The sequence below is a fragment of the Neophocaena asiaeorientalis genome, unplaced genomic scaffold, assembly GCF_003031525.2.
Source record: "Neophocaena asiaeorientalis asiaeorientalis breed wild unplaced genomic scaffold, Neophocaena_asiaeorientalis_V1.1 scaffold145, whole genome shotgun sequence".
NCBI classification, from domain to species: domain Eukaryota; kingdom Metazoa; phylum Chordata; class Mammalia; order Artiodactyla; family Phocoenidae; genus Neophocaena; species Neophocaena asiaeorientalis.
The window spans coordinates 2,198,820-2,209,322 of record NW_020172629.1 but is presented as its reverse complement, the minus strand read 5'-3'; the positions used below and the strand labels follow the sequence as shown (position 1 = coordinate 2,209,322).

Below are 10,503 nucleotides of genomic sequence, written 5' to 3'. Positions count from 1 at the left end.
AGATGGGGGGGCAGTGTGTGTGTGTGTGTGTGTGTGTGTGTGTGTGTGTGTGTGTGTGTGTGTGTGTGTGTGTGTGTGGCGGGGGGGAGCTGCGGACCCGGAGGACTTTCCAGACACAGCGGAGGCCTTGACCGAGACAGGCACACGCTGGCTGGCACCTCCTGGCATCCCCCCATCCTACCTGCTTGCCACGTGCCTGACAGCACAGGTGACATCCCCTGGGTGGGCCCTCGGAGGAAGATGGCAGGGGGGTCTCCCAGGCAGAGAGAACCGAGTGAGAAAGGGGACAGACACCAAACAGCCTGTGTCTGGGACAATCTCAAAGAAGAACGCCTATGATTCCAACTGGCCGTGCGAGTTGGTTTTGCTTCTGTGTAAAAACCTGACCGAAGGGCTTGGGAAGGAGAGGCCCTGTCTAGGAGTTCTGGTGAAGGAGGCACACCGGGCGCCCCAGTAACTTGGGGTCTGTGAGCAGCTGCCACGAAACTGCGGGCGCTGCCGGGACACAGACCACGCTGAAACCGCCTGTGGCACTCTGTCCCGCGGGCTGTGCCGGGCAGGGAGGCGTGTGGTGCTCGCAGGCCTCTGCACCTGAATTGTGTCCGCACGCCGAGCTCACACCCCCCTCACACTCACACTGAAGCCAGCAACTATTAATGCAGCGACTGTGCCGGTTTTCCTGCGCCAGCACCTGAGGGGTGTGCTCCGGTCCCGACCATAATTACGTTAAGGAAACAGCTTCTAAATAATTCAGAGTCACATCTGTGACACCGCAGGCTCTGTCTGCAGATAAGATTTTCTAAAGGGAAAGAAGTCCAATATTCCCCAGTGGCTCTGGGGTCGGGAGCAGAGGAGGAGGAAAGACAAAGACTCCCGAAACTGTAATTTCGAATTTCAGAGCAGGGCTGGGATCCAGGGAACGATCGCTGCCGTCCGACCCTGACTGGACCTTCGGGGCCCGTCTGCCGCCTGCCGAGCTGTGTTCCCACGGCTTCTGTTTGCCTGTCACTGTCCCACCACGTGGGCCATACACAGCTGGACGTCCAGGCTTTCCACAGTTTGCCCAAAGGCCACCTCCCCAAGAGCCCGATCACCTGCGGGCCACTGGGCTGCGGGCAGGTGGCCACACGTCCTGCCTCCGATCTGCACGCCGGTGGGACCTGCCCTCTCGACTTGAGGTAACTCTGTACTCTGCTTGCTGGGCCCAAACACCATCAGGGACTCAGCCCTGCGTCAGATTCAACCGGAGCAGTGATCAGGGATGCTGCGGTTGTGAGCACATCACTCAGGTGACAGCAAAGCAAAGGCCTTGGGCTGCTGGGGCCCGGGTGTGGGACCTTGTGCTTAGGGTCACATGAACCAAGGTCTGGCCTGGTCGTGGCCGTGTGATCTCAGGTAACTTGCTGTGAGGCTCGCGCTCAGTACTGTCCGGGAAGCCTCAGGCAGGCTGGTCCTCGGTATTAAGCGGTTACTTGGTTATGTTAAATAAAAGTGGTGGATGTGGTGCTGACGGGGATTAAGCATTCGGGGTGCAGTTCAAGGGCTCAGTCCTGCCGACCCCAGAATCCTCCCCGAGGCTGCACACCGGGGCTGAGCGGGGTTCAGCCCAGAGCAAAGGATCCTTGGCCCGGCTCAGGGCAGGCGCAGGATGGAGCCACTAGGCCTGAGTAGCCCCCGGCCGCGCTGGCCGCAGGCTGAGCTGCTCGGCGCTCCGAGGGGAGGGACGGGCTGTGCCCCAGTGCTTTCCAGCTGGGGCCACTTCAGGCATACTCCTTGCCCTCGGTTTTCCTCATGAATAACGGGGGTAGTGAGAGCTCCTGCCTCACGGGCTGTGGTGGGGTGGGACGAGTGGAAACACGCAGAGCGTCCGCAGCAGCGCTGGCCCCAAGCCAGCTCTGTAACCTGCCTGAGGTCGCGGTCGCTGTCACCGCCACTCCTGAGGCCTCCAGCCTTTCTCCAGGTCCTGTTTCCAGGAGACGCTCACGACGCAGCGTCGGGCAGCACAGGCACACGGCGTGGCCTCTCGGAGCCCGAGACTCACAGGACAGCTCCTGCAGGCAGGGCCAGCCGGGGGGATGGAGAGCCCACCGCTTGCCTCTGTGATGCTCCTGGAGTGTTTCCACGGCCTTTTCAGCCCCGAAGAGCACAGCCCATGTGAAACGCACCTGAGGCCCTAGGGCTGCTCAGTGAGCCATGTGGTCCTGCACATGACGCACGTGGATCCGAGCCCAGCAGAGGAGCCCCAAGGCTCGGACGGGCCCAGGGTCTGGGGGCACCGGCTCCGCCCCTCACCCGAGAGGGGCCCACCCAGTTCGACACACAAACCAAAACCTGAGGGCACTGTGTTCTGTGCTGGCGCAGCTGGAGATGAGATGGGAGGGAGGCTCCAGAGCCGACGCCAGACACATCAGAAGTTAAACACACAGAAAAATCTCCGGCTGACTCCCCGCCGCCAAGGCCCGTGGGCTGGACTCTGGGTTTGACACGCTATCGGGACCTGCAGCCTTCAATTCTTATTTTCCAGGCGGCCCCAGGCCTCTCCTGTGGTGTCAGCTTCCGGCACAGCACAGGGAACGGCGCAGGGCGGGGGCCGAGGCAGGGGGTCCTGCCCTAGTCACCATGTGCGAGTCACACGGCCTTCCTGTCCCACCCCTGCGACTGGCACCTGGTGGGCATATGCCACTCATGGGCGGACAGAGGGAATGGAAGAAACTAAACATTTTAAGTCTTTTTAAAAACCTGAGCCCACTCGTGGGTTAACTTTGTGACGTTTTGCTGTTCTCCTTTCCTCCCTCCCTTCCTTCCTCTTTCTCTCTTTTTAAAAATGTCTTCTCACTTTCTCCTCTTATTGAGAGTATTTGCTCCTGAACAGTAAGAATTCCAGAAGAAACAGTCTTAGCTCTCAGTATTCTTGCAGCTTGAACCTGGGCTGTCTTTTCTGGGGAGCAGAGCCTATGCTACCTGTGAGGTCTTCCTCACGGGGTCACGAGAGGGAGGGAGCAAGGGGACGTGGGTAAACGCGCTCTGTCACGCACCACCCGACGGGAACCGTGGGGATGGAGCCCTTGGACGTGGGGTGACAGGTGAGATCCAGGCCTTGGGTCTGGCATCTACTACACACACAGGGGTGGTGATTACGGGTTATTCCCGGACGGGGGCAGCCAGGAGAGATGCTCAGCTGAGCTCCGACAGCCAGGCAGGACCAACGTGCACAGTCAACGGGGAGTAAGTACAGGACGCACCCCGAGAGCCGTGAGGCGCGGAGCGGACACTGCGTCTCTCGCGGTCTCTGAGCTGCAGTCTTTAAAAGAAAGGCTGGACTCGCCGTCAACACTGTCTTCACTCTGAAGTCTCTGACTCCCAGCACAGAACAGGTTTCCCTTCTACTCTGCCACGAGCCACGGGGTGTGCAGCATCTCACAGCTCCCGGTATCGTCAACAAGTAAACCATCCCTTGTCACGTGTCCTGCCCACCATTCCGACAGAAGACCACTCGCTACCTGAGAATTAATTGTTTTGGGTAATTTGAATGATAAGCAAAAGTTCAATTCTTTTGCTGATTAAAAATATAAAACCTTTCTTCTGCCGTGCCTGTTTAGGATTAAAATGCATTTCTTAGGAAATAAGATGTTAGTTTAAGCCGAGTTCTTAAATTGGGGTCCACAGACATAGTATCAGAAGTCTTACTTTCTCCCCTTTATATAGGGTCTGCTTATTATTCAAGTCTGGGAAACACTCAATTACCAGACACTTGCTAGGGCATCAAAGCTGTCTGAATGCACCTGCCAGGTGTGCCTGGGGGGGAGTCAGGAGCCTACCTGGCAGGGTTGGGGCAGCAGGCGGTGGGCTGCAGCTGAAGGCAGATATGGGATGAAGGAGCCATGGAGCACAAGTCTGGGGACGCGGCCCCCAAAGAGGACATGTCAGAGGCAAACGCAGACGGAGGGCCAGGCTTGGGTGAAACTGGGGAGTGGGTGGGGGAGACCCTGCTGGGGAGGGAGGCAGCGGTGTGGCCTCCCGCGAGCGGCCGACCCTTCGTCCCTGCGTTTCTGCGTTTGGGGCTGGGGCCATGAAGGGCAACAGGAAACCTATTCTCCAGCGTCACCTGCCAACTTTCCACTGAGATGTCTCCGGAAACCAGTTCTGCTTCCCACAGCAGTGTGGGGAAAATGAAGACAATTTACAAAATCACAGAAATAACCTAAATCTCAAATCCCTACCAAATGTGAAAGCCCCTGTGACCCGTTTTCTCTGAAGCCTGAGATCAAAGCTGGGCTCTTCCTTCAGGTCTTCCGGGACCTTGTCTCTGGGTTTGAGGAAGACCCAGAACTCAAACCACTGCTCAAACCAGGCACTAATGAATATGTAAGTCTTTACGGTTTCTCCTAGATGTTTGTGTTTATTATGACATTTTCTGTCCTTCATCTTTATGTCTTTTATGTCCTAAGCGATGCTAAGCTCTTCCAGTGTAGGGTCAGGTCTTACACCTCTACAACCAGCCCCGCTCCCTGCCATTTGGTCCCCCTGGCCTTAATGGTTCCATGCTGCGCCCTAGTGCTCACAGCCACAGTCAGAGAACCTTCCTTGGTGGGGTCACCCCCCTTCTATGAGCCTCCCCGGCATTGACCACACCTGTCTGGAAAGGGCCTTCATGGTCAGACCAAAGTAATCTACACAAGAATGGCCCATACTTACCCACTAGGTCACTCCTTTCAGGGACAGGCCTCCTAGATTCACTCTCCTTTTTACTTCCTGTGATACTGACTGCTAACTCATCAAAGTTTCTCCCCCTTCCCAGGCACACAGCTTCTCTTTTTCTAGGTGGGCCCACGTGCAGGAGTTCTGGCTGGAAAGGACACACACCACCACTAGGCCTCAACACAAAAATCACAAAACCTTCCCATTTTTTCTCTTCCTGTCTCCAGGGCCAGAAGCAGAGCCTTGAAGATGCTGGGGCCACACCCTAGAAGGAGCCTGCAGCCCTGGGTTCCTACCAGGAGAGCAACCTGCATTTTGTGTGCGCGAAATAGAAACCCTCGTTCTGCTGAGTGTTGGGTGGAATTGCATCCCCACAAAAGATGCTGGAGTCCTCACCCTCAGGACTGGTGAGGGTGACCTCATTTGGAAACAGGGTCTTTGCAGAGAAATCAAGCTAAAACTGAAGTCATTAGGGTGGGCCCTGATCCAATATGACTGGTGTCCTTTTTTATTTTTTTTAAGATGTTGGGGATAGGAGTTTATTAATTAATTTATTTATTTTTGCTGTGTTGGGTCTTCGTTTCTGTGTGAGGGCTTTCTCTAGTTGTGGCAAGCGGGGGCCACTCTTCATCGCGGTGCGCGGGCCTCTCACTATCGTGGCCTCTCTTGTTGCGGAGCACAGGCTCCAGATGCGGAGGCTCAGTAGTTGTGGCTCACGGGCCTAACTGCTCCGTGGCATGTGGGATCCTCCCAGACCAGGGCTCGAACCCGTGTCCCCTGCATTAGCAGGCAGATTCTCAACCACTGCGCCATCAGGAAAGCCCACTGGTGCCCTTTTATAGAAAGGGCAGATTTGGACATAGACATGTACACAGGGAGAAGATGAAGAGCCTGGGGTGAGGTTTCCATAAGCCAAGGGATGTCAAAGATTGAGAGCAACCAGCAGAAGCTGGGAGAGAGGCCTGGGACAGTGTCTCCCTCACAGCCTCAGAAGGTACCAACCCTGCCGACACCTTGATCTTGGACTTGCAGCCTCCAGAAAGGCGACACAATAAATTTCTGTTGTTCAAGCCCCCAGCGTGTGCTACTGTGTGATGGTGGCCCTAGGAAACTCATACACGAAGCTGCTGAGATTTTGGTGGCGGTTGTTACAGCAGCTATGATCATTCAGTAGCAAAATCCTGATTTTATCTGAGGTGCGGGGAGCCCAGATAAAAGACATTTCCCAGCATCCTTTGCAGCCTGGTGGGACACATGGCCAAGCCGTGACCTTTAGATGGAAGCAGAGTGTCAGCAGCCCATCCGGGGAGACAGCCTGAGGCGCTCAGTTACAGGAATCACCCTGTGCTTCACCCGCCCTCCCGTCTTCCAGCCCGGCATGCAGACACGATGCCACTGTGATCACAAAACAACACGTCTTCCATCCAGTTTCAGCAACTGCTATCTTGAGTCTTCTGTTAAATGTAGCCAAATGTGATACCAAATGATCTAAGAGATTTTTTTTTTTTGCGGTACGCGGGCCTCCCACCGCCGCGGCCCCTCCCGCTGCGGAGCACAGGCTCCAGACGCACAGGCCCAGCGGCCACGGCTCACGGACCCAGCCGCTCCGCGGCATGAGGGATCCTCCCGGACCGGGGCACGAACCCGTGTCCCCCGCATTGGCAGGTGGACTCTCAACCACTGCGCCACCAGGGAAGCCCCATCTAAGAGATTTTTATATTTTAAAAGAAGCCTTTGTGCAGGTGTGATGTCCACACCCACAGGAATGAATACACAACAGGAGTATTTCAGGCACCTGCTGGGCGGGGAGAAGTAGGTACTCCAGGGGGTCTTTCTGGAGCCCCTCAAACTGCCATCTCAGAACATACATCAGACACTGAACGAAAACAGCCCTATTCTCTTGGGTGGTGGATACCACAGCAGCGGCCACATTGAGATCATGCCTTTTCCAACTTAATTTTGTGGCTTAAGTCAAAAGTCTGACCAATTCTGAGCTATACCGAGAACTATAAACGCAGAAACAGGGAAAGTCAGAGTGAAACATCTCCTGAGTTTGCATTAGGCTGCAGGAAGACCGAGCTCAAATGTAACCACGTGCACAGGCTTATACAACAAAGGTGACAGAAAAGATTCCACACAGCAGCACGGGACGTAAATGCTGTCCAGTGGCCCATCCAACAGCACGTGGCTGAGATGAAGCAGGACGGCGTCACCTCCAGGTTCTCTGTTAAATTTCAGAGAAGAATGGGACACCGACCGCAGAGCCAACCTCACCCCGTGTGCAAAGTGCTTTTTATTTCTTATTCCCTGGGCCCTCTCTCTCTGCCTCTGGGAATCAGCCACAAGAGTGACAGCTCAACTGCAAGAGTAAAATGCTGAAAAATACCTGCTATGTCAGGAGCGCCACAACAGAATATGGACGACCTACAACCTCCAGTCTGTCCATGCTGGCTGGGATGACTGGTTAATGCAGCTAACCAACCAAACATGAAAATAACTGGTCATTTGGCTTCCCGAGTAGAATCAGAAAAATACCTCAGAACTCTCTTTTAGAGGCACTGCACCCCCCCATACATTATTTTATAAACAGAAGAAATAAAATGTTGTGTCGATGCTATTCCGTATATCTAAGATACAAATCTGCTTCATTTTCGCTCACACTCGAGCCTTAGGAAAGCGATGGTGACTACCCAGCACCATGGGAACGGCAAGGCGGTGGGGGGAGGGAGGAGGGGGCGTTGGGAGCTTTTCACGCTCCTGACCCTCAGGACCCCTAATGGTGTCATCACATCCAGGCCTGAATGTGACTAGAAGCAAAATCCATTCTGAAAAGGTAGGTATAACCCCTTGACTTGGATTGAAAAATAATAGGACCCTCCAAAGAAGTAAAAGTATTTAACTGAATGGCTTTCTTAAGCAGAGTTACATCTACTTTTTAAATTATGGATTCGCGGGAAGTTTCAAAAATAGAGCACTGAGTTCTGTGCTCCCGAACCTTAGCTTCCCCAGTAGTGACCTCTCATATCACTGTGGTGCAGTCACTGGACTATGGCCAGACCCCCGAATCTCACAGCCTGGTAGAATGGTCCCCCACTGTAGACCACACTGGAGAAGTGGCTTGGCCAGGCACATCTCTTCCCCCAGAAAACTCACCCCTCCTCCTCTGAGGAGAAGCAGCTCCTTCTCAGCCTGGCTCCCTGTGATGCCATGCAAGTGTTCTGAGTGGGCTCTGTATCCATCCTGACACCCATTTTCTGGCTTTTTTTTCTTTCCATTTACGTGATTTAATTATCTGTCCCCCACTGTAGACCACACTGGAGAAGTGGCTTGGCCAGGCACATCTCTTCCCCCAGAAAACTCACCCCTCCTCCTCTGAGGAGAAGCAGCTCCTTCTCAGCCTGGCTCCCTGTGATGCCATGCAAGTGTTCTGAGTGGGCTTTGTATCCATCCTGACATCCCTTCTTTTGGCTTTTTTTTCTTTCCATTTATGTGATTTAATTATTTACTTTTGATTATATTATTACTTATCTTTAATTCTGAATTTCTGATAATCATTTGATAGTTCTGCAGAATATTGTCATTTTGGATTTTTTTCTAAACACTATCTCTAAATAAATCTATTTTATCGACGTTTGCACACTTTAACCATTTTTAACCAGTGATTACTATGCTGTTGGAGATCTTTTCAGGACTTTCCCCCTGACCAGCTCTCCTTGGGGCCTGAAACCCTGCCATCGAGACAGGAGCCAGAGTGGCTTCCCGAGGGAATTACAGCAACTGCTACGAGCTTTGACTCCGTGCATGAAGGTAGGATGCTGAGCAGGGTCCTGCAGGGAAGGTGGCACCTGGGTGGTGGCAACCATGGGAAGGAGAGGTGGGACCGTAAAGGCTCAGGATTCCCCGCGGATTAGGGCAGAGGAAGGCCGAGAAAGGTCAAGTTCTCTTTACTTCTCAGCTTTCCCAACGGTCTGCCTGGGACTGCACGCATCAGTTCCAATTTTTCGTATAGATATACACGTGCACATGTCACTGCCAACATGTGTGGGGTCCTCGAGACTCTCTGGAAAGTTCCGTCCCTGCAGTGGCAAGGACGTGAGGTGCCCTGTGTGCCATGAAGATGCCCCCAGAGCCACGGAGACAGGTGGCTCCTCCTCGGCCCTGTGGGGAGATTCTCAGAACGGGGAGGACTCAGGCAGGCCCGGCTCCAGATCCCAGGGCTGGACGCACATATCCGTGCGGCTGGGGCTTTGCCCAGAGTGTTGCAGGCAAGGCCGGCACGTCCTGCGGTGGCCTCCAGGCCTCGGCACTGGTGGAGCTGCGGGACCTTCTGGCTGGGAGGCCCGCACCTACACTTCCGTCCCATCGAATCAGTATTGGCGACCGTGGGCTTCATTCTGAACTGCTAGGACATGAGCCATCTTGGCCTCCAAAAAGAAACGCTGCGCAGATTATCTCAAAAAGCTTTTCTGCCTCTTTCCTCCCGAGCCGCAGGAAGTTAGGGAAAGACCAAAAGCACTCACTTTTCTTATCTGTCGTGTTGTGTACGGTCACCGTGGGGACCCCAGGACCTGCAGTGGGCAGAGAAACGAAAAGGGGGTCGTGAGTTTCGTGGAGAACAAAAGAGAACCAAGCCTTTGTTACGAGGTGCTCACCGGGGGCCCTGGGGCGCCTGGCTCCGCGGAACAGTCAGCAGCCATGGACGATGGCAGAGGCCGGGCCCTGGGTGTTACAGGCACGTCTTCCTAGCTTTGTGTCTGCGTCAATTACAATGAACCCAATGGAAAGTGTGTGTGTTTTAGATTATTGTAACGACATAAAACATCTATACCCTTATAACCTCGTCCTGACTGTCCAGACACAATTCCACGTTGTCTTCATGGAGTCCTGGTCAATCACTGCAGACTCAGTCCCAAGTCACCTTTCAAAGCTGCCTTGCTGGGCCCTCCTGGAGGAAGCCATCACCTCCACTGGTCTCCTGTAATGCTTGGTAAAAACTTACTAGTGTAATGGCATAATTTTGCAAATGTTCATCTGCGTTTCAATTTTCCCTGATGACGTAGCTCGCAGCTTCCAGCTCCAAGGCTGTCCTGAATCTGCAGCCCTGGGGTGAGAAGGGGGCCTGGCCAGCTGTGGGTCAAGTCTGTAGGTCGACTTCGTTATTCTCTTTAGCAAAAGGAGGGTCCAGAAAGAGAAAAAGGCTTTGTAAATTATTTTGCAGCTATTCTGAAGGTGTATTAAGAGGCAGGCGTGGGTTTTTCTAACTTCACCTCTGCCCCTTCTCTGCACTCCTGTTCGGCCAGGGCGGGCCTTCCCACGGGATGTGACGGACACCAAGCTTGTTCCCACCGGGCCTACTGTTCTCTCTGCCCAAAGTCTCCGTCCCCAGACACCGGCGCAGCTTGTCTTTGTCTTCATTAAGTCTCTGCTCACATGCCTCCTCCCACCACTTACTGGAAGAGACCCCTCCACGACCATCGGCCCAGCTTCCACCTGCCCCTGCTGCCTGTTCTTCACAGGGCGCCGCCCATACCTAACGGCAGGACCCTCTAGTATGCATTTTCAGTATTTGTTCATTGGCCCTTTCAACTGCCCTAGAATGCAAGCTCTAGAATTTATATGAACAAATTCTGGAAGTCTGTCTTTACTGCCATTATTTCCAGCATCTAGACTACCGTTTGGAACATAGTTGGGGCTCGATTACATATTCGTGGAGCGAAGGCCGAATGATCACAGAACACACAGGACGGAGCAGGGGAGGCTGCCCCTTCGGCCCTGGTGCACTTGGGAGGAAGGAGGCAGACAGGA

The 10,503-nt window shown here is 54.0% G+C and overlaps 1 protein-coding gene across 1 annotated transcript in view; it reads right to left on the bottom strand.

Moving 5' to 3' along the window:
* DPP6 (dipeptidyl peptidase like 6) overlaps positions 1-10,503 on the bottom strand; it is a 541,522-nt gene that overhangs the window by 35,531 nt on the left and 495,488 nt on the right. Inside the window, exon 17 of the mRNA XM_024739199.1 lies at positions 9,219-9,266. Coding sequence (XP_024594967.1) covers positions 9,219-9,266 — 48 coding nt within the window. The remainder of the gene's footprint in view (positions 1-9,218; positions 9,267-10,503) is intronic.